The sequence below is a fragment of the Aphelocoma coerulescens genome, chromosome 4A, assembly GCF_041296385.1.
Source record: "Aphelocoma coerulescens isolate FSJ_1873_10779 chromosome 4A, UR_Acoe_1.0, whole genome shotgun sequence".
NCBI classification, from domain to species: domain Eukaryota; kingdom Metazoa; phylum Chordata; class Aves; order Passeriformes; family Corvidae; genus Aphelocoma; species Aphelocoma coerulescens.
Genome location: NC_091018.1, coordinates 10,270,391 through 10,297,092, shown reverse-complemented (window position 1 = coordinate 10,297,092; position 26,702 = coordinate 10,270,391). Strand labels below are relative to the sequence as shown.

Sequence of the window (26,702 nt, the reverse complement as noted above, 5' to 3'; positions counted from 1 at the left end):
TGAGTCTGAAATTAAATCATATCCCTTTATTTCCATAAATGTTTCTCTTCGCAGATGTACTGGGAGAGGGTAATTCAGTGCCTTCAAATGTATGAACAACTGAGGATGACAAAGCCTGAAAACAAATGTCCTGAAAATTACCAGGCATTAAAACAGGTAAGGGTGTACAAAATGTATTTTAGTGTAGCTTTTCCTTGTTGACTGCTACCAGTACATTGGACTCCTTTTTTTAATTTTTTTTCAATCTCATCTCATTTATAGGACATGCTTAAAGAGACCTTGAAACACTGACACCAGAACTGAATTACTGATGGGCTGAATTGGAGGACCACTTGATCGGGTCATGCTGGAGCAGCCTGCCAGGTGAATGGGTGGATGTGCAGGTGTGCAAGTGCAGAGCACCTTTCTCTTGCCAAATATATTTCTTGTATGTACCTCTAAAAAACCAATGCAACGTCTTTTCTGCCAAATACTCTGCTGTGTAAAAGCTTGAGGATCTTTATCCTCATGGTGAAGTGAGGGCTGGAGAAGGGGTCTTGGCACATGAGACCCTTTGCCATGGCCTCGGAGAGATGTGCTCGGAGGAGCCAAGCCAGGCTCCTGCAGCTCCCGGCTCCAGCCCTCCACACCTGGAGCTTGGCGGGAGCTGCCCTGGCCAGGAGCTGTGCCGGCGGCTCCCCATGGCTCATTTAACCTGCCTGGCTACTCGGCACTCCCTGGCAGTCCACACGGGTGAGCAGGGCCAGCGAGGACCCTTGTGAGGCATAAGTGGGAACAGGAAATTCTCCTTTTCTGCATGGCAGGCCAGCCCAGTGCTTCTGCTTGAGTCAAAACCCAGTTTTCTTTTTGGGAAGTGAAAGAATCAGGCTGTAGAATTTAACCTTGAACTTTACATTTTAGTAAGGGAGCTGGACAACTTGAAAAAAAGACACCTGTTCACTATGTGACTGAGGTATGTAGGTTTAATACACAATTTATCTGTCTGTGAACAAGGATGTGAAACAACATTTAAAGTTGATTTTTATTATTTTTACCACATACCTCCCTTGCCCTGAAACTCCATTTCATTTTCATCTGAAACATCATTTTTCTTCTCCTTTTGTCAGCTGACCTGGAAAATCCATTATTCAACCAAATACAAGCTAGCCCAAATACATGTAACTTCTGTCCAGAAAAGTAATTTGGGCTTTTGTGCCATCAGTCCGGTTTCAGACCATTTGTTGTACCCTTCCTTTCATACGTATGACATGCTCTGTTCTGCGGCCTGAAATATGATAATCTGTGCAGAACAGAAATGCAAAATAGGTCAATTTTACAACCAGATTTAAAACTTCTGTTGTGTGCTACAAACAAAAAGAAGTAAAAAAAGTGCTGTAATAATTTCTTCTTTTCTAGAAATACCAGCAAAAAGTAGAGAGGGGAAAAGAAAGCTGTAACAGAAAAACATAGAAGATCAACATCAGTATTTGTTGATTTCTAGGTTTTATTTCCTTTTACAATTAAACTAGGATCTTCAAACCATCCACTTGCAGAAATTTGCATTTTATGAGAACAAAAAGTGATGAGATTATTTTAGGTAACTTACCTCTTTTTCCTCAGTTTGCAGCATCTAAAACCAACCGTGCTTGTCATTGTCTCAGTAATTTCTCATCATTGAAGTTAAAATATAATCTAAGTTTGCACCAAATGAGCTGTTCCGAGATGAGTTTGCCAAACTCTGTATTGCAGTGGGATTTCTGCAGTTATGATTAGATACTGTCAAACAAACATGATCTCTGGAATACCAGTGAATGCAACATTGATTAGCTTCTCTGAATCCCACAAGAGGTTAGGAGAAGAACAACTTGCATTTTATCTTTGTATCTCTGTCTCTGCCAATCACGGCTGTGATCAGCACAATGAAAAGGGGATGAAGGGAGGAGAAACAAGGAGCTGATGGAGGACTTTTCTTTTACTAAGTGCTGATGTGCTTTAGGATGTTGTTGGTACTCACCAGAGGTCTCAGAACTACTGAATTGATTGTGTAGCTGAATCCCATCCAGAGGACAGAAATCACCAGTACAAGAGTTTGTGTGTGTTAATTATTTTTACTCCTCCCCACCTTTTTTTAGCTGATTGTTGGCTCTCCCACCAAAAAGTGAAATAAACAGGCAAAGGCAGCATTTGTCTTAGTCTTGCCTGAGAAATTCCCAATGGAAAATAGAAGCATATTTCCACTATCTGTTAGTGGATTTTACATTTCTGCTCCACAAACTATTCTGCATATGAAAATAGGCAATAGAAGGGAAACTTGAGCAGTTTCCCTTGCAAGCTGTTTGCTGGATTAAGGCAAAGTTAGGATTTGTGTCTGGTTTTAATTAATCCCAAACAGTGATTGCCTTGCTGCTGTTGGCCTGTCAAGAGAAACAGGTAAGTAGTCAATATGTTGTATCTTTTTACTCTTTTACAGAAATATAATGCCTACTGCAGGAAGATGTTACCTGTGCTGTAAAGCTGTTGTGTTATTTTTGGGGAAGGAAATTCTTATTTTCCCATTCATATACCTATGCAGAGTAGTTATTCTTCTTACACTCTGTACATGCAAAATGCTTAATAATTTTATCTTCAGCTTTCAAGCATAAAAATGAGAAAGTTACCCTATTCCAGACTTAACTACTTGTGTATGTTGTTGGTATCAAATAAGATTACTGCTTGGAAGATAGTGCATTTATCTTTCACTTGAAATAACCCAGGAGAATGTCAGATGCAAAATGGATTTTGAAATCTTGGCATTTACTGCTGCTTTATACTCTGTGTGTGCAACTTCAGTCAACAGCAGTGACATTATTGTGCCAGTCCCTCCAACTGAAGGGAATTGGCACTCTATTAATAATCCCTCCTTGCAGAGCTGAATGGCAAATATGTTACTGTGCAGCTCTGTGTTTGTCTCCTGAAAAGCGGTGATCAGAATCATGGCTGCTACCAGCCAGGCAGGATTCTTTCCTTGTCAGTTTATTCCTTCCTGTAGCTAATCTCTTATCCAGTGTTATCTGGTCGTTGATGTCCTCCTCATTCCCTTCACAACAGGCACTCTTTGCTTTGGCTTTTGTCCCATGTAAACACAGCCCTGCCAAGTCCCTCTATGATGAGCTCCCTTCCGTGCTCTGCTGCTGCAGCATCAGCATCTCCCCTCCTCATGGCTCAGCATTTCCACCTCTCTCTGCTCCAGGGGTATGGGTGCTGCTGGCAGAGCACAGGGCCCTGGGCAGCAGGACACAGAGGGGCTGGAGGTGGTGGAGGCAGCCTGGGTGATGTTCTGGAGCCCTGCAGACCCGCCATTTTCACCTGGGCTGAGGCAGGCTGGATGTTTGTGCCCACCTGCAATGAGGTTATCTATCAGCTTTGCATCACTGCTGAAATTAATGGCTGGGAAGAGCTGATGGCGTTTTCAGTCAGCCTTATTTCCTCTTGCTTAGGGTGGTCATCACAGGGTGTCTTTTGAGCAGTAGCATACACACACACACATGCACAGTTTTCATGTGTGGCTGTTATTTCCCAGAGATCAAACCTGAATCTGTGCTGCTATATGTGAAAGACAAAACAAAAAGTCAATAAATGTGACTTTACACAGCTGTAAATCTTCTCATCCTGTCATCTTCAGGCAAGAAAGATGCGAGAATTATGTAGACTCAAAAGCAGAGTGCAGCGGTGCAGGCGGCTGCACCTACTTTTTTTGCTGAGGAAAACTCACACAACCAGCTGTGGTGGTTAGCAACCCAAGTTTAGCATGTAATTTTCGTCATGGTGAGAACCCATGAGTCCCTTGTTTTGTCTTTTGCATGTTTTCCTCTCATTGGTTAATATTTTGTCTTCTTGTTTTATGTATGCAGTTATGTATATTCATTTCCCTTCTTTAATATGTATTAGTTCTAGAAAGTTCTTTGTTCCTGGATGCCCCATTGGATCCTTCCCTGAGTCCCTCCTATGTGTTGTTCCCATTGGTTCCCTTCCTGTCAATCCCACCTGCTTGTCTCTATCCCATTGGCTGAGATCCTTTTCCCCGCCTATTCTGTACCCACTATAAGATTCCTGGACCCTCCCACCAATTGGCCTTTTCGTCCCTGTCTTTTCACGGGAGTAAACTTGTGTGGAACACATAGGGAGCGTCCCCTCTCTTCACTTCTTTGCCTTCGCTTGTGTGCCTGCTTAACAGTGACAGAAAGATACAGCCCCTTTTGGGTGAGGAGCTCTACTCCTTTTTCATTGTGTGATGGGCACTGAGTGCCGCCTTCCAGAGGGGTTTTAGTGTTGATCTCTGGGCTTCTTTGTGTCGGCACGCGTGGGGTAACACCCCCTTCTACCAGCTCCCAGTGGCTGAAAACCCCTCCAGCAGGGGTTCATGGCAAGACTGCACAGCATGGAGGATGGCCCCTTCTGGAACTAGCTGTGTTAGTGGTAGGGTTCATAAGGGCAACTCATGCCTCCTTAACTACCTTCTTCCTGCTGGAGGCTGCTCACCTTGTACCCCAGCAAGTTGCTCATGTGAAAGCTCTTTAATGTCTGCTGTTTAAAGTCAAACCAAACCTTTCCTATTTGACTGAAGAGGGACAGAGTGCCAGGCACTCAGGCAGCAGATCCATCAGCCCTTGGGAGGTGAGAAAAGAGCAGCTGGGAGAGCATTCTCAGCTGGTGGCTGTCAGACAAGGATGTTTGGCTACAATCTAATTGTAATGGATGTGGGTGAGTCCACATATAGATTGATTTAAATTGATTAAGAAAGTCTACCTGACTCTTTCAAAGCTAACTGAAATCAGTGGAAAACAATTCTTTTCACCGAATTCTTTGACATTGGGTTAAAGCCCTAGAATGCCCCATCATGAAATAATTTGGTTAGCAGAAAAATGGGGAGATTTAGCAAATCAAGGATTGGAGAACTAAATGGGGTTTGAAGTCGTGTATTTGGTTCCTTGCTCTTCACAGACTTACTGCTTGACATTGCTCAAGTTCACTGGTCTTTTTGGTCATCCCTCCCTAGTATGGACAGATATGATAGTTGGAATAATTTTTCTTTCTCCCATTTTTATTGAGGTCAACTCTCTCTTCTTTCATGCACCTGGGAGGTCTTAGCTGGGGTCCCTGACCTGCTTTACCAGACATGAAAAAACAAAAAACAGATCAGAAACAAATGCCAAAGCAGGTTTCTCTACTTCTTCAGTGGTACATCAGAAACAAGCCTAAGGCTTGGTGCATGGCAGGCTGTTCCTACAGTTCCTCTGAGGGCTGATCTCTTCTGCTCTGTATTTAACTCCATGCATACCGCATTCCTCTTTGCCTTCCTCCTGAGCCTACCTAAAGAGTGACAGCTGTATAGCATACTATTCTTGTTGGTAAAATGGATTATTTTCCACAGTAGGTTGGGAAAACATCAGAATAAGGGAAACAAAGGTACTTTTAAAAATAAAAAATCAGTCAGTAGTATACTCCCCTATTTTTTTTAATGAATAATATATACATTCATATAGTGACCATAATAATTAATGTTTCTTGACTGGTATAGAATGCTGAAGAATTTCTAGTGATACCACTTTATCTATGCATTTAAAGTTCAAGTCCAAGGTATTGTTAAATACATCTTCACCTACCTGTATATCTCAGAGTCCATGAGATGTTTTATTTCTAGGATTTAAACATTTTAATTCAGCTGAAAAAGTGACTTTAGTAAGTGACTTGATAAATAATTTTTTAAAATAGCACTTTTATACTGTAATCGTGCCAGGAGAAGTGAAAGAGTAGCTGAAGAGTCAGAGGTTTCAGTGCAGCAAAGGTTTCAGTGTCTTAGTGAAGTCTGTCACCTGGAGAAGCGAGGTCACCTGGCAACGTTTTGTCTCTTTCAAATTAGTTAAAATAATTATACAGGCAGTAAAATGTTTATTGATCTTTGTCACAATCCTGCTCTACAATAGTTTTGCTCATTTATTGTATGTAAGAATACCTTGAGTGTGCCTGAGTCCTCCCCAGATCTGGGACTGGGAGAAGTCACCATGTTTGGTTGTTCTTGGCCTTCCAGGACAACGTGGCTGAGCACTGTCTCCTTGAGTCTACAGAGGCTTTAAAGGATGGTTCCTGGCTCTTCCACACTCAGAGAAATGCCTAAAAATGCTGCTATTTTTGTCATCCTTGTATGGTATCTAGTTCAAATTTGCTTTGTCTGTAGGTAACAAGACAATGTTTCAAATTGTCAGCTCTGCAGATGTGATAAAGCCCCAAAAGCACAGCCGAGTGTTTTCTTGGCTTCAGTAATTGCAAAGATGCTGATGCATAGCTGAGGTGAGCAGTGTACGACTGAGCAGGATCTGGCTTTTGTCAGCTGCTCTGGCTTGAGGGCAGGATGCTGAGGGGATGCTAATTTCTCTGGTGATGGTCTCCTGAGGAAGATGCTTTCCTGTGGCTGGCTGGTGTTTATGTTTTAAGCTTCTCACTGCTGTGTTGCTCAGTGTTTGCAGCCTCTCAGTGCTCACGTGCGGGAGTGACAATTGCATGCTCTGTGACACAGCACCACTCAGGCCAAGCAGCGGCACTGTAAAGTCCTGAAGTGCACTTACAGAAATTTGTCCCATGATTTTTCTGCCTGTATCTCAGTTGCCTGACAAAACTCTGTCCTCCTGTGAATCTGAGCAAAATGCAGTAGATTATATTCTGCATGGGGCTATTCTAAGATATTTAAAAGTTAATAAAAAGCAGCACAGGGAAACTAAAAATAGCACTACCATTCTGTGGAAAGCATGGATGTGCCATGTCAGAAGGAGAGTTAGGGAAGAGAAACTTAGTCTGGCCCAGTTGAAGGCAGTCTGGTTAAACTGATGCTAATGATAGTGTGAAAATGTGCAGCGGTTTGAAAGCGGCTTCTCCGTTCAGCGCAGATGCTGTAACCCCTGGGGCGAGCTGTCCCTCTGTCCGCTGCAGTGAAACCGCTGCGACTGTGCGGGCAGCCCGAGGCCAGGGCAGCACTGCCCGGGGCAGGGGCGGAAGGGTCCCTGGCGTTTGCGTTCGCCTGGGACCCTCGGGGAGCCCCGGCCCTGGCCCCGGTGTGCGCTGCCCCCGGTGCGGAGCTGTTCAGTGCCGCCCGTTTCGGTCTGCGCTGTGCCAGATCTCCCGGTAAGGCACCGACCCCTCCGCAGCCCTTTGCTGACGCGCCCTCCATCCCTCTCTTGGCCATTTCTTCTGCCGAGATCGGAGCCGCGTGCGCGGCCGCACGGCTCCCTTGCCAGTCCCTTCCCCGTCGGGCCCTGACGGGGCGCTGGGGGCTCCTTTGCCCGCCCCGGGCGCGGTGCGGGCGGGGCCGCGGCGGTGCCGGGCAGGGGGTGCAGGGCCGAGGCGCGGCCGCCAGGAGGCGCTGCTGCTCGCGCGGCGCTGCGCGGGGCGGGCGGGCGCACCTGGCGCGCGCGGGGCCGTGGCTCCGGGCCCGCTCCGCGCCCCGCGCAGCGGCTGCGCCCGACCCGGCCGGCGCCAGCGGCCGCTCCCGGAGCTGCGCCCCGCGCACACGGGCCGTGGCCCGCCCCGGCGCAGCACGGTCGGCAGCCGCTCTCCCACTGCTAGCGCGGCGGGGGACGTCCGCAGCCCGCCGGCATGGAGCCCTAGAGGGGAGCTGCTGGGGAGGTGAGCCCTGCGCGCGGCGCTTCTCGTGGCAGTTCCCTTCTTTTATTAAAAATAAAAAATTCCCTCGGAAAAAGAAAAGTTCGTCCCTCCTCGGTGCCGCCGCGCGCGGGACGAGGCTGAAGTGCAGCTGCTGCCGCGTCCCTCCCGCAGCTCCGGGGCAGGCGGAGGGAGCCCGGGGTCCCTCTGGTGCCGGGGCGCTCCCGAGGGGCTCCGGGCAGGGACCGCCGCAGCTCCGGCTCTCCGTCCCGGCGCCGCCGGTCTCGGAGCGGATCCACCGGGCCAGAGCCGTCTGTGCCGGCGCGGTCCCTCCGCCGCTCCCTGTATCGAGCCCTGCTGCTGTTGGAGGGGCCGGGAATATTTTCTGTCACGGAGTGGGGAGTCTCGGTTGGTACCGAGGGTCTCTTAGCCTCGCGAACGCATGCGGGGCTTCCCGGGAAAAGTGTTACTGCCGGGGATTTAAAATAAAAACACGGGAGCAGTTGCCTTTTGGGATGTTGCAGCTCGGTGGAGTCTGTTGAAGAGGTGCCGGTGCTTTGGAGGTTTGGCTGCTTCGGGGGTACTGTGGTGGGTGCTGAACAGTGGGACTTGAAACCTCTGTTTGCCTCTGAAAGTTCAGTGACAATAAAGCTGCTCTGGTTTCCTTTGGAGTCTGATGGAAATATGCTGAAAGGCACCAGACATTTCTCAAGTGGCTTGGATTCAGCGGCTGTATTCAGAGAGCCTGTCCCTGGACTGCTATCTCTTCTAGGATTCAAATCAAAAGTTTTTGGTGGAAATACTGTAAGCTGCGGTTTCTCAAAGTTGTAGTAAGGTCTGTGTACTTTTGGCAATTTCTGCGGCTGTTGGGTTAACACCTAAACTTGGTTTGTACCGTGAGGGAAAACCAGCTGTGGTAGAAGCCAGGACTTTGTAGTGCTCCTCGGCAGTGTTAATACTCTCTTGGTTTTATCCTGATTATTTATAAAACAATAACATATTTTTAGCCTGTATGTCTGGTCTATGGATGTTACAATATTACTACCAGAGTGCAGGTAGATTTGAGGTTTTTCAGGGAATTGTTAGTGGTGGAGGCAGGCGAGGTGAGCTGCTGTGGGCTCGGGAGCAGGAAGGGCTGCGAGGAAGAGCAGTTTCACGGTGCCCAGGCACTGTGTGAGTGTGGCTGTTGCATTCACGCCCGAGACAGGCACTCATTCGCCCCAAACGCTTCCTGTCCGTGCCAAAAAGGGGGTGTTGATTCTCGTCGGGGCTAAACCTGTGCAGCTGCGTGGCTTTCTGTGGCGTCCGTAAGAGCAGGTGACTGGTTGCCCTGCTTCTGCGTAGTGCATGGGAAGGGGGTTCCCGCCGGAGGCAGGAGCGGGCCAGCCTTGATGGGGACATGGTGTCTGAAAAGCTTTGCTCATGCCAGACCCGAGGCAGGAGGTAAGTCTGGGGTGGAAGCTGATAGCGAGTGAAGCGCTTGCTTTGCAGTGGAGTTGACTGCAAGAGAGATAGTGGGACACGCAGCGATTTGGGATTTTGGGCTCCCTAAGCTAGCGGGGTGTAATGCATGTGCAGTGGGCATGAGAAGTGGAGAGTTCTGGTAGTTCACCAAGACACAGGCAGTGGTCTTCAGGAGCGAGTCTCTGATTCATCAGGGGTTGTAAGTGGTGATGCGCAGGATGGCTTTCTGAGAAATTACTAAGGATTGCACCCTTCTGAGGATGTTTCTCTGGGCACAGGAGACCTCTTGCAGTGGGAGGACGGGGGCTTGGGCCGACCTCCCTGCAGAGTGCTTGTGTTGCTAGGCAGCAGCTTGCACCTCCAGCATGCTCCAGATCTGAGTCTGCGAAGGGAGACCTTCCTCTCCTGAACTAAAGCTTTCTAGCTGGTGACCAAGGGTAGAAAGCACGTATCCTGTGTGTATGGGTGTGCGTGCACTTCTTGCTTGCTCCTGGGCATTGAGGAGGGGTGGTCAGCTGGGAACATTCAGGGTTGTTAGCTGATAGCAAGACTTCCTTATACTCTCGCACCTGCTTGGGCTGCAGGTGAGCATAGGAGAGAGAGATGAATCTTTGATTGTTCCATTTTTAGGGCTCAGGAGTTCTCTGTAGCACACCCTTTTCCTTTCACGGTACCTGGAAGCTCATAGGAGGTTTTTCTTCAACTTGTTTGATGATTGATGCTTTAGCAGTTAAATGGTGGGGGGGGGCGGGGAGGGTGGAGGGAAAAGGGAGGAAGATTTGCTTGCACAAGAGGTAGGAAGGCAGGCTAGGTGTGCCACATTAATGCACTTAGCCAGCTTGAGTCAATTTTAGTGGATGCGACACAATTGCTGGAGCCTCAGTGCACGAATGGCATCAGCCAGTGTTGTCTGAACCGCTCTGTATCTCACAGAGCAATGGAAAGCCTTTTAATTTTCAGAGCTGCCAATCTGGTGGTTGCACTTTGAAGCAGTGCAGTAGCTGAAGCTGTTGGAAACCAATGTGGGGGGACTGACCACTCTCCAAAAAGAAGTCAGATCAAAAAAGAGCCTGAAAGGATGAGGAGGCATTCATAGCCTGGTATGGTGAAGGTGAGCTCAGCAGAAGGGCTGTTTTTGTTTCACAGATCACTTCTGATCAGGCAGGGATTGGTGGTGTGGGAGAAGGAGGAGGAAGATTTGATGGAGGCTGGAGGCCTGGGCCTCAGAAGAAACTGGACTTGGCAGCCTTAAGCCTGGATGTGGCTGCAGAGGAGTTTGGAAGTGGAGGCAGGTAGGAGCACACTTGCTGGTCTCAGGATCTTGTGGGTGTTCTGCTGTGCCACTGTGGGATAAGCTTGAGCCATGGAGGGTTTAGGAGTGTGTGTGTCTGGAGGTGTCGTGCAGCTGCTGGAGGCAGTGTGTGTGAGGAACCCAGCAGAGATGCAGATAGGCTGCTGGAGAACAAGGAGGAGGGAATGGGGACAGCATGTGAGGCCTGTACCTCTTGGGATGCTCTGCCTGCTTGGAGAGGACTGGAGCATCCAGGCTGTCTGGATGGGATGCTCCTGTAAGGGGATTTGGTTGATTTGCATAGGGAGAGTAATTTTTTTCCATTACTGTTCTCAGCTGTTTCCTGGGGAGAGAAAAATACATGTTGTAGTAATCACTTAAAGCTGTGGAGACCAGTGTCTTCTATGTGGCATTTGGAAGGGAGAGGCTGTTCAACATTTTCTATGCCCTGAGTTGTGATGCCCTTGTGGGACCAGAAGTGGAGGAAAAGTTCCAAGGAGCATGTGCAGCCAGTTGTCCCTGCTGGCTGAGGTGGGAAGCTGCCAGGGATGGCTGGGGCTGGTGGCCTTGACCTGTGTGTCTGAGGGAAGTTGTACTCGCTGTGAGAAGTACAAATAAAGCGTTTATAGTGTATGGACTTTTTCTGCTCTCTGAAACATTCAGGCTCTGAGTAATGTCTCACTTCAAACTGAGGCTCAAGCTGAAAATATCAAGGAATGCTAAATTATGAACAATTGTTAAACATTCTTAAAGAGCTGTATGGGAAACTGTGTCTGCTCCTAATTTCTAAGCCTTTCTTAAACAATGAGAGTCTGAGCTATTTATCAGGAGCTCTTTTAGTGCTAGAAGGGAAAGTGAACATTTAAAGTGTATCACAAAACAAAGAGGCACTTTAAGAGGCAATCTGCTTTTCAGGATGTCCAACTAAAAATAAATCTTTCTTTAAACAGCCTTGAAAAGAAAACAGAGAGAAGAGATCCTGCCCTTGATGAGAATAAGGAGAATCTTTTTGCTAGCTTTGATGGTGAGGGTTTCCTCTGGCATCTGGTACTAGATCCAGGTAAACCCCCTTGGAATTGGTGGAGGACTGAGGATGTGTTATATTCAGTAACAAAGCTGGTGAGAGAGACTGTGTGTTAGAAATTTCTGTGGGGTTTTGGCTAATCCTTTCAGCCCCAAAAGGACTACAGAAAATTCCTTCCACCCCTCTTCTCTTTGTTTTATGTAACAGTTAATTAACAAGGATGTCTATTTAATAGAGCAATATAATAATTCAGGGCACATAAAATATGTATTTTACTTTTATTTTGGCTACATCAGAGCAAAACTCCATTGTTTTCAAGATTTCCATAAAATGTGTCAAAGTACTATTCTATTAGCAGTTTCTCATGGCTATCAAATTCTGAGGGGATGTTGTTTCTTCGATTGCTTTATTAAATTCTTATTTTCACTCAGACAGATGTGGCAATACATATATGTAAAGTCCAGTCTCTGGTTATGTAAGGAAAGAAAAAATCCTCATCAAGAATATGTTTATCACTCTAAGGAACTGAGGAACTGAGATGGTGCTGCGTTCAGTGAAAGCAACTTGCCTCTTCTGATGGCAAAGTGCTGTGTCTGGCTTATCTGGAACTGTGTTTTCTAAGTGGAAAACTGTAGATGAGTGTTTTATAAGAAACCTGACAAGCTGGTATGTCATCTTTTCCTGTTCATTCTGTCTTCTTTGAGCATTATATATTAGTTAGGGAAGTGTGTGGCCACAGATGAGATCAAGGAATGAATTTCTAAGCACATTGCATGCAGAATTGTATTTTCACAGAGCCTGTTTCATTAATGTGCAGGAGTGAAAGTGGACCAGATTTGCTATGAATAGTGCAAATATTGTTACTTTGTTAATATTGCAGACCTATGGGTGTATATAAGAGCAGGGATAAAGTCAATACAGCTGACAGTTTCAGCTGTAGTCTTTCTGCTGTGCGGTCTTGGAAAGAGGCCTGTTTTAAAGGCTCTGTAAAAGCAGGGAACATTTCAGCATGCAGATGGCAGCCCAGTCTAAAATCTAGTTCTGTTGGTGCTGAGCACCTCTGTAACGAGCCTTGAGGAACACAGGGGGAGCAGGAGAAGTGGTGTGGGGGGAAAGAGGAGGGATATGCTATCTTTCAGGATTGAGACCTCCCTTTGAACTGTCTCTCTCCCTTTTTAATAGCTTTTCTGCAAAAGCTGCTTGGGGAGCAGGGTTAGAATGAATATGAAAGAAGCAAAGCATCTAATCTTTTGGCTTAATAATGCTCCTGTGTAGGCAGCTGCGAATTGGACAGACTTCCTTATTGATATAAGAGCAGAGAGCAGTGAGTGAAATTGGTGTGGGTGGGAATGGTCTTTTCTCATCTCTTAATCTGAAATGTTTTCTCCTTTTGTAGTTGAGGCTCTGTGGTGAGGACCTGTGATCGCTGGCAGGGCCATCTAAAGCACTCAGGAGGAAAGGGCCATGACCTGAGCAGTGGTGTTTGTTGTGGGTGTCAGCAACTGAAGAGCTGGAGTCATGTGCAGCCACGGTTTTTCTGGAATTTATGGGGTTTATCAGTGACTCTAAGCCTAAGAGTTCACATCAGCAACTTGGTTTTTTTTTCACTCAAGAGATCTGAAAAACAGGAGTCAGAGTCCTTTTTTCCTGAGCAGGGCTTTTCCACAGTCCAGGGCAGGCTAGCTGGGCTGGGTCTGAGAATAGCCTCTGAGTTTGTCTCAGCTCAGAAGAAATTTGCCATCCTGGGACAGTGCCCAGAAACCTTTTCAGCTTTGAGAAGCATATGTGGTCACCCACGTCTGGGGCTTCTCTCTCCCCTCAAATGGCTGTGATTACTGCTGCACCTTGCTCTGCATTGGGAACTTCCTGCTGTAACTGCATCAGTTCTAGGATTTAGGCTGATTTAAGATTATTCTTAAAATCTCTCCCCTTTCCTCAATGCTAGTGTACATGTTTAGCTTTCCAAGAGTAGATTGTCTTCATATTTTCTTCTCTCCCCCAGTGGGCTTTTCTGTAAGCTTTTAAGTACTTCTGCAAGGTGGTGAGAGGCTAAGCCCCACTTTGTAAACCTAAACTCTGGCTCTGAGGGTCTTTACATTTCCTACAGTACTTCATGTTGCCTGAAGTACTGTATTGATTAAACCACAATCTGCAGGAGTAAATATATGTAGTGTATTAATAGCTTCTACTCTAGGGGGAAGAAAAGGCTGTAAATTAATTGATCCATTATGTTGACCTCATAAACCATGAGGGCTTGCAGTACAGCTGTAATCCTCCTCCCACAACATGAATTTCACTTTGAATGTCTGTAAAAGGCCTGGACTACTCGAACTTAAAAGCTGTGATACTGGACACACATATCCATCTATCCTAGGATGTACAGTTAGAATATTGCAATGTTAAAGCTGAACAGTAGTTCTCTCTAGAATCCAGGGTAGTGCTGAATCAGTACATCACTGATGGTGCAGCTGGGCATGAGGCTTAAAAACCAGTAGCTAACTTTCTCACTCCTTTGTCATTCTCGTTCCTCCTTACAGTTGCTTCCTATGTTTCCGAGTGCAGGAGCTGCTGCAATGAGGGGCGAGTACGATTCAGGGATTTAAAATCTAGTTTGAAGATATAATGAACTTGAATTCTGTGTGAGTTGCTTAGGGAATCAAGGTCAGTGTGTGGTGTGAGCTGATAGAACTCCATCTGCTAGTCAGTGCTGAGTAGCCCTAGTTCTTCTGGTTTACAAATCTGTTAAGATGGGCTGCTTAGATTTTAATCGAATTTTCTTAGTAGCAATTTAGATGCATGCGTGTATCGTATGCTCATCACTCTTTTTAGTGTTTTGATGCTATAGATATTGTAATCTTTATCTATACTTGGAATATTTCAGGGGATTTTCCCATTTCCTGCTTTTTCTTTTTTTTTTTTCTTTTTTTCCTCCATAAATGAGCACTATTTCAAGCAGCTGTTGGATCATAAAATTCTTGTAAGAAAAGGTTTTTGTGTTAATTCTTGCAGGGTTTTCTCTACAGGGCAAGCCAGCAGTTTGCTCAGTGTTGAGTCTGACAGCCACTTTACCATAACTAAAGTCACTTCTACACTCTGCAGCCGGACATATTAATGGGGGAAGTTATGGGGTGTTGGCCATCCGCAGTATTTTTCTTTTGTGCTTGGCACTAAAGCCCCTTTTTTTGTTTCTCTGTTACACTGTAAAATGCTTTTTGAAACTTTGATTCTGCACTTGGTATCTTCTATAGTTCCATTTGGAAGATATTTAATCTTTTAGTGGAAGCGTTACAATCTTTTCAAACAAAACCTTGGTGTTAGCACCAAAGGGGTGATGCTGTTTGTTTCTTCTGAAATAACTGATACAATTCTGAGTTTATTCCCTTCACATCAGAGAAGATCTGTGAGTTTTAGGTTTTTTTCCTTTTCTTTTGCACCCAGCCTTTAGGGGAATCATTACAGGTAAGTATTACAACCTTGTCAGTATTTAACTGTGGGTTCCCTTTGCTTTGTCAGGACAAGACCTTGCTTTTTCCTTGTATTACTGTCATGCAGGTGATACACTGCTGAGCCAGTAATAATCCCAAACAGTTTAGATGTTGTCTTATTGTTGCTGTTTACTTCCAATTTGCATAACACAAGCACTGTGTTGTGCAGGCACACCATGCTTCCCTCATTTTAAAATTTCTCTTTAAATTTCAGCTGAACAAGGAAAATGAGGCAGATGTGAGTGTAGTTAAGGACCTGAGTCCAGTGGAGACTTAAATCCTGCAAGACAAATGCTGAATGCACACTGCCTTGTAGAATTAATGTTCCTTGTGTATTTAGACAACTTAAGTGGCTGGTTATGATGGTGAAGATGCACAATGAATTAGGCAAAATGAAATATTCTTTGATGCTCATTGAGCAGCAGAGCGAAGAACGCTGCATGGCCTGTATCAAGTAGAGCTAAAGATACATTATTTCAGCTAGCATGCATCTCTGATCTTAAGTATTTTTTGTTTATGTTTCAGCTATCAACAAAAATGAACTGGTGCCCATTGTGGATTGCTTCCAACCAACATATTATATAGGCTGAAAATCTTTTAGTAATAAACAGCTCAGTGTGGTATGTTGGCAAAAGAGAAGACCTGAGAGTGAGGTCATATTAAAATTTAAAGCCTTAAAAAGTGGAGTGGGGAAATGGTTTGAAAAGAAAAGAACAGGACTCACCATCTCGCCTGTTGTAAAGACAACGAAAGAATTACTGTTGTCATTTCATCCTTTGTGGGGGGGGGGTGAAAGCAGTAATTTATTTTTGTGAGATATCTGAGGAACAAAACCTGACAATTGGAAATCACTAAAGAGGTGGGTCGCTGTTTTTAATGAGTGCCTTCTGCATCACAGCTTCTGTGGAGAAACCAGAACCTACAAAGCCTCACGGTGTGTCAGCAGATCTCAGCTTGTGCACAGATGTGTGCCTGAGTGCACATGCACTGCTTTTCTTTTCTTGTTTCCTTTTAAAAAGGAGCACTGCATAAACAAAGCTTGTGGTATGAATTAGAGCAAAGCTAAATTATAATTAAAGCGTGAACTTGGGAATCTCAGTGCTGGGTTTTGTGCAAAATATTAATGCTCTGATTTTCTTCTCGTTTCTAAGTGCCTCCTTCTAACCTTGTCACTTGAAGTTCCTTTGAGTCCCAGAAGCCATGTGAGCTGAAGTGGGTGCTGGAAAGACAGCAGGCAGTACATGAAGGAAATGGGAAACAGCAATTTCCCAAGCTCTGTTTTCTTAGGATTCAGGTGGAAGAAATAAGTTTTTCAACAGAGGTGAAGGGCGTTTCAACAGAGGAGTTGGGGTGGTTTTTGTTAGAAGAACAAAATTTGTGCTGCATTGCAGCCTGGTCCCCTTGTAGTTTTGGGTGCTTACAGGACACTGTGACAGTTGTCCAAAGTCTAGTCTAGCACAGATGGGGTGAAGAGGGAAGGAGTGACCTTGTTGGCAATGCAGTGATGAAGAATTAAGTTGTCACACCTTGCTTCTCCTACACTTCTCCCTCTGATAGTGGCAACCTCCCTTTACTTACCTGGACACAAATACAACGTGGCAGGTCACAACAAGGCTCGGACTAGTGATCTTTTCAGCTTTGTCAACAAGCACTTCATTCTGTGTCTCCCTTCCTCTTGATGATTTTTGGCAAGTTGGCTGTAATTGTTATTTCTATGTCTTTATTGAGTAAGATGTCTTCAGTCTTCTGGGAATGGTGTGGACTTGGTTCCCCTCTTATGAGGCATATCCAGTAGAGTATTACATTCTTGTTACAGCTGTGAGCGCCTACTCACACTTGCTTGGAGTTTGCAGCATCAGAGTAAGTGGCTCCTCAGGGAAATGCTGCTCAGTGCCTGTGAGGGGAAAGTTTGTCAAATGGCAAAATCAGCCCCTGCCTGGAGGGAAGTGGCATTGAACTTTGACTGGTTTATTCTATCTCATGTCTCGTCAAGCTTGCACAGTTTTCTTCATGTTCTTCATCAGACCATAGACATCTACTACATGTTTATTCCTAGAAGCCACGCACAGGGCTGGCTTGAGTCTGTAGTCCCGCTGCCTGATGGGTGAGTGAATGGCCCTGAGGAGAAAGTTGAGACCAGTCCTGTTGGGACACATGGGGAGAATCTTGGCACACTCAGCTTCAAAAATCTCCTGAGCAAATTTAGAACTTAGTTTCAAGCCAATACAACCTTCCTTCTGGCTGCTGGACATTCTTCTGGGGGAAATATACCTTATTTTGTATCTTTTGTTCTTTGTTAACCTGAATGTTTAAAAACATCTCTGATAGGGCAGTTTGAACAGCCTGACTGTCTGTAGCTGGCTGCTGTCTCAGGACAGACTATCAGCTGACCCACTGGTCACACTGGTGTGACTGATCCCACTTTCTGGTGGAGTGTCTGCCATGGTGGAGGTAACACCTCAGACTCTGATGTGTATTTTCATGCCAGCATCAGGGGAATTGTGTCAGGTGTGACAAGCTGAGGCTTTGGGTTTGATTTTGAATGACTGGGTGGTGCTGTGTTTTCTTGCCCTTTTCCTGCTCTATTTTCCTGATTTGTGGAGGTACAGAGACTGGCTGCCTTGGTGAGACCAGGGCTTCAAAAAGTAAAACTCCTATCGATGCTGACAGAACCAAGAATTTTCCACTCTGCCTAGCATTAATATTGGTTGGCAGAATTTGCTTTGAATTTTTAAATGTATTTAATGCAGCATAGCTTGTTTGGGGTGGAGATGCACAGACCCATGTGAAAAAGGACCTAGGAATTCCATATTTCAGCTGTAATAACTGAAGGGAAAAAAGTGGAGAAAGTAATTTGCAAAGCTATACTTGAAAATCATTCTAGCATAACATCATCATTACAATTATCTGTCAAAAGATTTAGTTCAATTACTTTTTTTTAAGCTCTCTTGTCAAGATGGCCTTACTTGTTTTAGGACTGTGTCACTGTAAGGAGAGGTCAAGGAAGAATGAACGCTAATTCTGTCATTAACCACTGTCAGACAGCCTTCAGTTCATATTATTCCTTGAAAATGCCTTAGCATCGTTACTGTGAGGAATCAATAGGCATAAAGTGACATAGAATTCAGGGAGGAAAAAAAATCCACTGCCTGTTTATAGACTGTAGTATGGTAAGGTGAGAGGAAGAGAACTTCATTTTTAAGGGGTAATTTTGAAATAATTGAATAGCAGCACAATTCCTATAGTGTAAAAGATTATACAGGGTTCCTTACATTTTCTTCACACGATGGGAGGCCAGTAATAAAATTACAAGGGAAGAATATTTGATGTAATAAACTCATATTAAACCGAATAAGCTTCGGTGAACAGCAGGACACTGCACCCTCTTGCTGCTTTGTCCTTTTGGGCAAATGTTCAGAGCTGCAAGGGTCTGGGCTGCTCCTGAAGTTGAGGGTTTGGGACCTCTGAGTGGGCTGGGTGGGCAGATATGTTACAGCGTTTGCAGGAGGATTCTGTTTCATTGGCCTGAGTTTTGAGTGCTAATGCAGGTAGTTTTGTGCATTTCTGTTTAATTGAAACTGCTGTAAAATGTTTGCTGAATCTCTTGGTGCAAATAATAACTTCACAGTGATTTAGATGACTGTCCACTTTATCTGATAATAAGGGTCCTGATCTGAAGTCCGTATCTTATATGGAGATGAATTCCTGGAGTTTAAATATATCAAGCCACTTAAAGGCCCATGACTTCAAGCTAAGCATATATTTGAGGACTCTAGCTTATAATTAAGCATCTCTCTTTCTCTGAGAGAGATGGGCTTTGATGAATTCAGGTTTTTTTTTCTACCTGTTTTTAAGTGCAGAGAAGGAGCCTCAGTTTACTCTTGCTATCTTTTCTTTAATGGCCTGGTACTTAGAAATGAAAATAGAATTAGTTCCAGTAATTATATAAAATTAAAAATAAAACTCCAAGCTAGATTTTCCCTTTTTCTTTTTCAATGTAAATAATATAAACTAAGTAGTAAACTTCACAGGAGAGACTCCTGAGACCTACATCCATTGATTTCTGCGTTTTGTTTGCCTTTCTTTACCTCATTGTATAGGAGAAATTTCTGGAACAGCATTAATTGTAGGCAATTGTAGACATTGTAGGAGCTTTTACAAAGCCACCAGTGAGAAAGTAAGGCTGCTAAGAGAGATTGCATGAATAACTTACTCTGTGTCTTTTCCTGAACAGTATGAATTTTTAAGTGTGTGACCTGTTAGTATGAGACAAAGTTAATTATGACCATCAGGGTCTTCCTCTTAAATAAAATACAGAAATCTGCCAGATTAGACCCATACTACTTCAAATAAACTGTGATTTTTTCTTTGAGAGCAAAGTGATATTTTTGAGGTGTCATTTAAAAAAACTCAACCCTTTTGTGTGATAGTCAGAGGTAAATTGTTCATACATGGTTACTTTGAACTGTTATGTTTTCTTACTCCTGCATAAACATAAACCCAGAAGTTGTTACATTAAGCTATTGCACTGTAATGGTTCTTTGAGAAATGTTTAACTGTAGTTGCTGCTTTGTTGTAGTGAAAAGCTGTGATTCAGACTTTGTACTATGTTTGCATTTCAGCTGTCGCAGAAAGTGAAAGATGAAGCCTCTTGTTCTCTTGGTCCTTGTGATCTGTACTGTAGTCAGCATGAATTTGAAGCTCGTGTCAAAGAGAAATTCTGGTAAGTCACAGAAAATTATTTTTACTTTTGGATCTGGACCTCAGGCTCATGCAATCAAGCATTTTAGATGGCTGCTTTTTGTTTTGCATATATACTACTTGTTCTGTTCTGCCAAAAATAAAAAAGAAGTCATAACTGATATGGTTTGCTTAGTAAATGATTACAGGACGAATTTTCTCAATATAATTTTCTGTTGGTGTGACTTTAAGCTGTTTGAAAGGGTCCTTATGTTTTCTTTTGTTAAAAAAAAAAAAAGAAAATGTTGATCGGGTTGAAACCTCACAAAGATAATAATGATTTTGGCATTGTGGCATTGTTCTAGGATCCAGTCTTTTACTTATGCTAAGGGATTTTCTTAACTATGGATGTGGTCTGTGGTGAGTTTTAGGTCTGGATGATGTTTTGTATGTTGAAAGGTCTTTGAAAAAGTTATGCTGGCCAGACATATGATCATATATAGGGTTAACTGGGAAGAGCTCTCCTGAGTAGATAATCTCTGATTATTCTGGCAGTGGAAGGGAGTGGGAGTTGGTTCATGTTTTCATCTGCTTTTGAAACCTACTAATAGTAACAGAACACTTCAAAGAAGCATTAGAATCTCTCCTTCCAGGGTAGACAGTTCATCTGGATAATGGTTCATCTGTACTTGAGCCTGAAGTGATGTCTACTGCATGTAGCTCTGCCCTCCCAAAGGAGTGACTTCATGAGACTGTTTGTATTTCTCAAATAAGATGTGAGTTTGGAAAACATTGGGCAAAGAAAAGCAGGTCAGCTGCAGTGCTACACAGTGGTGTCAGTCTGCTACAGCCAGGTGTGTGTAAGGGTAAATATTGGACTTTGAAGCTTTTGACTGCATGTTAACTTGTTTTTACGCGCTGTGTGTGTGCTATACTTACACGTGTGAGGGCTTCCACTGATCCTGCTGTCCTCAAGGTCTTCAGTTTTTTCAATACTGCAGGTACAAACAGAAATTACTGGCTTCAGTTGGTGTGGCCAGTATTAAGTTTAATTTCTGCATTTCTTGAGAACAGAGGAGAAAATTATTGGGCCATCTTTTAAAAAGAATTACATGTCACATCCCAGGCTGAGAAGTGTTGCTCTGGGAACTGCCAGGTTCTGGGCTGAATTCTTTCTGCTAGGCTGGAAAGTGTAAATGGAGGTTGCTAAACTGCACTAGTCTCTAGCTTTTTGTTGTGGTTATTGTGTCCAGAACCCTGTTTGCCCTGTGAGAGCAGTCACGGGTATTGGGGTTTGGCAACAGTGCATCTTGGTCTAAACTCTGCTAAGGGCGATGGTGTTCCTGTTTTTCAAAACTGCTGTCACTGGCCTGGATGGAAACCCTCTGTGAGATCCACAGTCAGTGTAACTGAACAGTGTCTATTCATTGATGCCAGGCAGCAGCACCTGGCTGCAAGCAAGGGCCTGTGCAATTCCTTTACTAGAAGTACACGACTGTAGAAGTGACATGCTGATGGTTGTAGCATCATTCAGCTGGTAGTTTACCTTTAACTATATATATATATTTAAAATCTGCTTTCTTTGACTTTGCAGAATGTCTTGTGTTAATAGCAGCTGTTGACAGTGTCAGTTTAGGTTCAGCACTGGTGGGAAAAATGCTTTAATATGTTAGACTGCCTCTTGCTAAATATAACCACTAGTGAATAGGTGGTTCTTTTTCATTTCATTTGATTGTGCCACTATGTGTTGAGAATAAGATGAAGAGGAAAAAATGCATGTAAAGTAAAATTACAGTTTCTTTGCAAGTACATAATCATGTAGTTGGCTTTCACCTTCAATACTCATTCTGGTTGCTGCATGGAGCAAACTATTGATTTCTTTTTGCTTTTTCCACTACATTGTGTGTGAAATAATTTTCTGTTTCTGTGATATCAGCACTTGGAGCAAAATTGATAATTTGAAGGACTGTTGTTTGATTGCTTGGGGCTTCACTAAATGTTATATATTGTGAAGACAGAGATGCTCCAGAGACTTCTGAACTTTAAATGTTTGTATAGTTTTAGTGGAAGATCAGGGAGAGTGGGCGGATGCAGACAGGGAAATGCACAAAGAAAAAACGTCAGCATATTTTCCATAGGGTGACAGTAGCTGTAACAGGCTGGTGCTGTAGTTCAGAGTTGGTTTTTTTGTTTTTTTTTTTTACACTTGTGTCTTGATGAAGGAGAGTGGAAAGGGGAAATTAATGTAATAGTTATTTGTGGGCAGCTGCACTGCAGTGTAAACTGCAGGACATCTAGAAGCGGGAAAAGTGTTATAGCTGTAGATTAGAGCTGAGGTGGGGAGAGTGGATGAAGGACCCAAAGGATGCTCTGTGGACAGGATCTCTGCAGCAGTGTCTGGAGGGGTGCTGTAGTCTTGAGTCTTGCTGGCTATTGGTATAGGGATGTCTGTGCTGGTGAGCATTCTTAAAAGGGGAAGGGAAATTGTGCAGACAGTTATGTAGAGCAGTGTGAAGCAGTGCATGGAAGGTGTTGACACTGATGATAAAGACAGATTTGGGCTACTAGGACAATAAACCAGCAAAATTGGTGTCTTTGCTGACTTACATAGACTGGCATTTTTTCAAAGCAATGCATAGAATTATTGCATGAATGGCCAGAATTGTGATTAGTGTCAAGTACAAGAGCAATTATGAAGTTGACTAGCATGCGTTTAATATCACATAATAGAATGTATCTTGTTTAAGGGGTAGGGAGAATCTAAAGAGAGCTGACTTGAAGAGGAGCAAGGTAAAGATGAGGTGTTTTCAGGTAATGCAAAGGCCTCACTCAACTGAGGCAGTCAAAAGGGGAGCAGAATGTCCAGAAGGGCTTTATAGATGAAACTGGAGTTGACTGAAAGAGAGGAAAGGTTTGGCTAGGAAAGCATCTTCAGAGGCTGGTGCAGGAATTCTCCTTCAAAGTCAAGGAATGGAAACCCAAGGGGAGAAAGTTGAGTATGAGAACTCCACCAAGTGCACACAGAGGCTGGACAACAGGCAAGTCATTAAAGACTCTTGAGACATTAAGAGACATTAAAGTCAGGAGTGGAGGATCTAAGATGTTAAACAGAAGGTGATGAAATGGTGCTCCAGTTGCCAGCATAGAGCTATAGTTTGCTGAAGAAACAATAGTCATGGAAGGGAATAGAAAAACAGAACTAACAGATTTTTCTCATGTCCTTTACTTGCCCTTTGTTACAGATTCAGGTGTCCATATTTCCCATTTGGAAAAGAGAAGCAGGGGTGCATATGAAGACTGCAAATAGATTTTAGAGTACCCTGCAACGCTGCAAAAATGACACAGAAACTTGTAGCAAGACAAATTTGTTTGGCTGCTTCTCACTTGAGATGTGGTGCCAAAATAATTAAAATGGGTGAGCTAATTTAATTAACCTCATCAGATTCTTCTTTACAGGCAGCAACTTCCTGATGCTGCAGAAGAAATCTGTCATGTCTACAGAGTAATGATTCCTGTTTGTGGTGGGAACAGAATAGTTTGCCTCAAGTGTCTGTGAGAGTGTAATGTAGACTTAATTTTCACAGGCATTTCTTAATTTTAAGAAGCATTTTTGAAAACCACAGGTCAATCTTTTTGCCTGCTTTAAGAAGTAAAACTGAGCAAACAGCTAATGCAGGGACTGCGGCATTATCAATATCCTAGGAAGGGTATTTTACAGGTGGAGGTTATACAAATAAATTGAAGATGTGAGAGCTGCTAGGTTCCCAGCTGGTAGGTGATTTCCTTTTAATCGGATTAAGTGACTTCTTTTCCCAAAGCCTGTGTATATAGTGCTTTGAATAATCATAGCAGGGAATATAAAACCAATTAAAAAAATCATTGCATTTTTTAAGCAAAAGATTTTTCAGATTGTAGATTCTGTTTGACTTACCAGACATAATTCCATTAGTGAATAATTGATGCCATTTATTGTTGCTGTATTATTTGCTGAGCTGAAATACCCTGTCTCAGCATGCTAGAGCTCTGGAGGGCATGTCAGCCTTGTGTGGAGGAGCAGGGGCAGACACCTTGAAGGTTTCTGTGAGGCTGCTGGCTGCAGGGCGTTTAGGTGCCTTTCTGCAGGTTAACAAAGCTTAATTGGCTCAGGCTTGGCAGGGGTATGTCCCCCAAGCTACACAGTCGTGTCTTCTCCTCTGCAGCCTGTCAGATGGATTTGCTGTGGGATCCCAGCCTTCCTTCTCCTCCTGTTTATCTTGGGACCATCCAAAAGGCATTCATGTCATAGGAACAAGGGTATCTCTGATCCTCCACCCACCTCCACCTGCATCCAACTTTATCACCAACGGCTTGGGAGAGAAAGGGTTTGACTTGGCACTGGGCCTTGCTGTGTGTGGACATAGTCAAATTGTCTTAAATTCTCATTGATGTTGCAGTGCCTTTGAACACATTAATTTAAAACCTATTGGCTTGATATTTTATGCCTTTTAAATGTCACGCAGCCAACTTACTGTGGTCTGCTGTAGATGTTTCAGAGACCTTCACTTTCCTGCAGTTGTCACTACTTGTGCCTACAATTTCTGTCTGCTCCCTTCTGTGAAGCTCAGTCTTCTTGTGTTGTTGCCTGACCACTCTGGCCGTGGAAACTGTGGCATACATGGAAGTGGAGGTGTTTGTACTTCAGAGAAGACTCATGGATTTGTGCCTGGAGTGGGATATTCTAGATGAGCCTAAATCTAAAGTCCACTGCTCCTGCTGGAGTGGGCCCAGAGGAGCTACTGGATGTGTAGCCTGCGCTGATGAGCACTGCCAAACTCCCGTCTCCTCTGTCTGCACAGTATTTGCAGTTGCATCTGCCCAAAGAGCTGACTTCTGACCCTGATGTAAAATGCATGGCCATGAGCCCTCCCACGTCTGAGATACAAGGGATGCAAAAGAGGCTTTTGACTTTTGCTGCCTGCAAATACTGTGCAGACAGAGGAGACGGGAGTTTGGCAGTGCTCATCAGCGCAGGCCGATCTCATACTTTTCCCAGAAGATGTTAAGTTATTCACAGCTCCAGCAAACAAAGTCAGAATCACTGCTGTTCTAAGCTGTCATCAGTGCAGGAAAGTACAGCCTCTCCTGCATAAGCTGTTTCTGTGCACGGGTTCATGGCTGCTCGCCATCTGTTCTGTTTGGATCAGTGGGAAGCGAGGAATCAGGCTCCTGTGCTCAGTCAGGTCTCGGGGGGCTACCAGCAAGTCAGCTGTGAAGCTCTGGCCATTGTGCATCTCATTTACAGGGGTCTCAGCCTTAGTTTCTTCTCCTCTAGACAGAAAGCAGCACTGCAGTTGGACAGACCTGTCTGGAAGACAGCTGGCAGCATTTATACATTCTGTTTGCAGGTGGAGAGGAAAGGACATGTGCACAGAAGAACCAGAAAGGAAATAAATAATATGCTAGAGGTTTGGTATTTCAGCTGGTGGGGGGGTCCGTGGCTCTGACCCAGGAAGAGGTGACTGGTCCGGAGAGATGGTCCCGGAAGGGATCGCCTTCCCGAGGCCCAGTGTCTTCCTCTCAGCTGCTGGCAAAGGAGGGCCCTTGCAGAGGCTATCAGCTCTTTAGTGATTATCAGCTCGTGATTCCAGCTCAGCTCTGCAGGGCATCCTCCAGGCCAAACCAGACCAGAGAGAGACGAGAGGCCCGTGTGGCTGGTTCCGCACAGAGGTAGCTTTATTGTTGGTTCCCTCCGGCGAAGGGGAAAATCCAGGGACGAGCTCTCTCCCTCCCACAGAGCTAGGTGGCTTTTATAGGGATACAGGGGATCAGCGGGGGACCAATGGGTTACAGAGGGTCTGGGACAGACCAATGGGTTACAGAGGGTCTGGGACGGACCAATGGGTTACAGAGGGTCTGGGACGGACCAATGGGTTACAGAAAGATCTGCATAGTGTCTCTCAAAGGATTGTGGGTCCACTTTTCCTCGCCGTGACCCAAGAAGCGGCTGCCCCTTTCAGGGAGTCCTGCTGGGCGATTGCAAAATCTCTTGTCTCAGCAGAGATCCCTCCAGGGCAAGGGCTGGGCATATCCCACAGTTTGGGGCTTTTTTAGTGACCTCAACCTGACAAGGTTTAAATATTGAACTTACTTAAGCACTCAAATTTTTAGCTATTGCACACATTTAAAATGAGTTCATATATAATTTAAGCAATTAAAATACTGAGCTGATACTTAAATATTAATGCTAGATTCCTTCCCAAAAGGGAAACCTTTTGTATTTGAATAAAATAAATGAACACAGTTAAATTGTTTCAAGCTGAAATAAATCACAAAGGTAGCATCTTCGGGGGATAGGGAGAAATAAGCAAGCATGAAAGAAATGCCATTTCCTCAGTTACAAATCTATAGTCTTCCACTTTTGCAATGGATATCATCTCAGCTGTTTGGATATCTGTTCTACATCTTGATTCAGCATGTAGAAGTTCATTAATAATATCTGAACTGCTAAAATACATGTCATCATGACTGAGATTTTTTTTCCCTCTCCAAAATGGGGCTTTTCAAATGAAAAAAACCTAATTTATCAAGGTGCCTTTGCTCCATTTTCTTTAAGATTCTAATTAGAAATTTTAAGAGAGATCTTCATTTCAGTATTTGTAGTGTGCTCACTTTGAGGGTGAGTTTCCTAGGTTCTGAAATTGACTGTCCTGAGGGACAGAAACAGTTCTTCTGGCATGTTTTGTTTTTCATCTTGTTCATGAAAATATTTTCGGAAGGTTTGTCTTACATAATGTTCAAATGAAAGTATGAATAATACAGCCGCAGACTTACCCAAAACAGTCTTCAAGCTCAGCATGTTGGCTCGTGCTGGAGATGAATATTTGCTCTCTTGGTAACATCTCCTGGTGCTGCAGGGGCTCAGAGGTAACTTAGGGGGACATGGACCTATAGGAGCTTTAAGGAATCTGTGGTGTAATGGCTTCACTTTGGGTCAGCTCCTGACCAAGAACAGTTCTGAAGTGTGCTTGGGTTTCCATAACTTAAATACGTTAAGGCAGCTTTTACACCCTGCTGAATATATTTGAAGGAATATACATAAGGTTCCTTAGATTGAACTAGGTATGAATATTAATACACATTTTCATATCTCTGTCCACTGAATTTAAAC

The 26,702-nt window shown here is 44.2% G+C and overlaps 1 protein-coding gene across 7 annotated transcripts in view; it reads left to right on the top strand.

Annotated features, from left to right (window-relative positions):
- Positions 1–4,108: 4,108 nt before the first annotated feature.
- Positions 4,109–26,702, top strand: part of IL1RAPL2 (interleukin 1 receptor accessory protein like 2) — a 390,566-nt gene continuing 367,972 nt past the window's right edge. The window contains exons 1-4 of one of the 7 annotated variants that reach the window (XM_069015261.1): positions 8,968–9,054; positions 10,222–10,367; positions 11,317–11,426; positions 19,498–19,598. In XM_069015261.1, the coding sequence (XP_068871362.1) occupies positions 19,517–19,598 (82 nt within the window). In that variant the 5' untranslated portion in view covers positions 8,968–9,054; positions 10,222–10,367; positions 11,317–11,426; positions 19,498–19,516. Of the gene's footprint in view, positions 4,219–7,470; positions 7,636–7,977; positions 8,020–8,967; positions 9,055–9,688; positions 9,767–10,221; positions 10,368–10,843; positions 10,898–11,316; positions 11,427–19,497; positions 19,599–26,702 lie in introns of those variants that run through there. The other 6 variants (XM_069015262.1, XM_069015264.1, XM_069015265.1 and 3 more) reach the window with 6 other exon arrangements.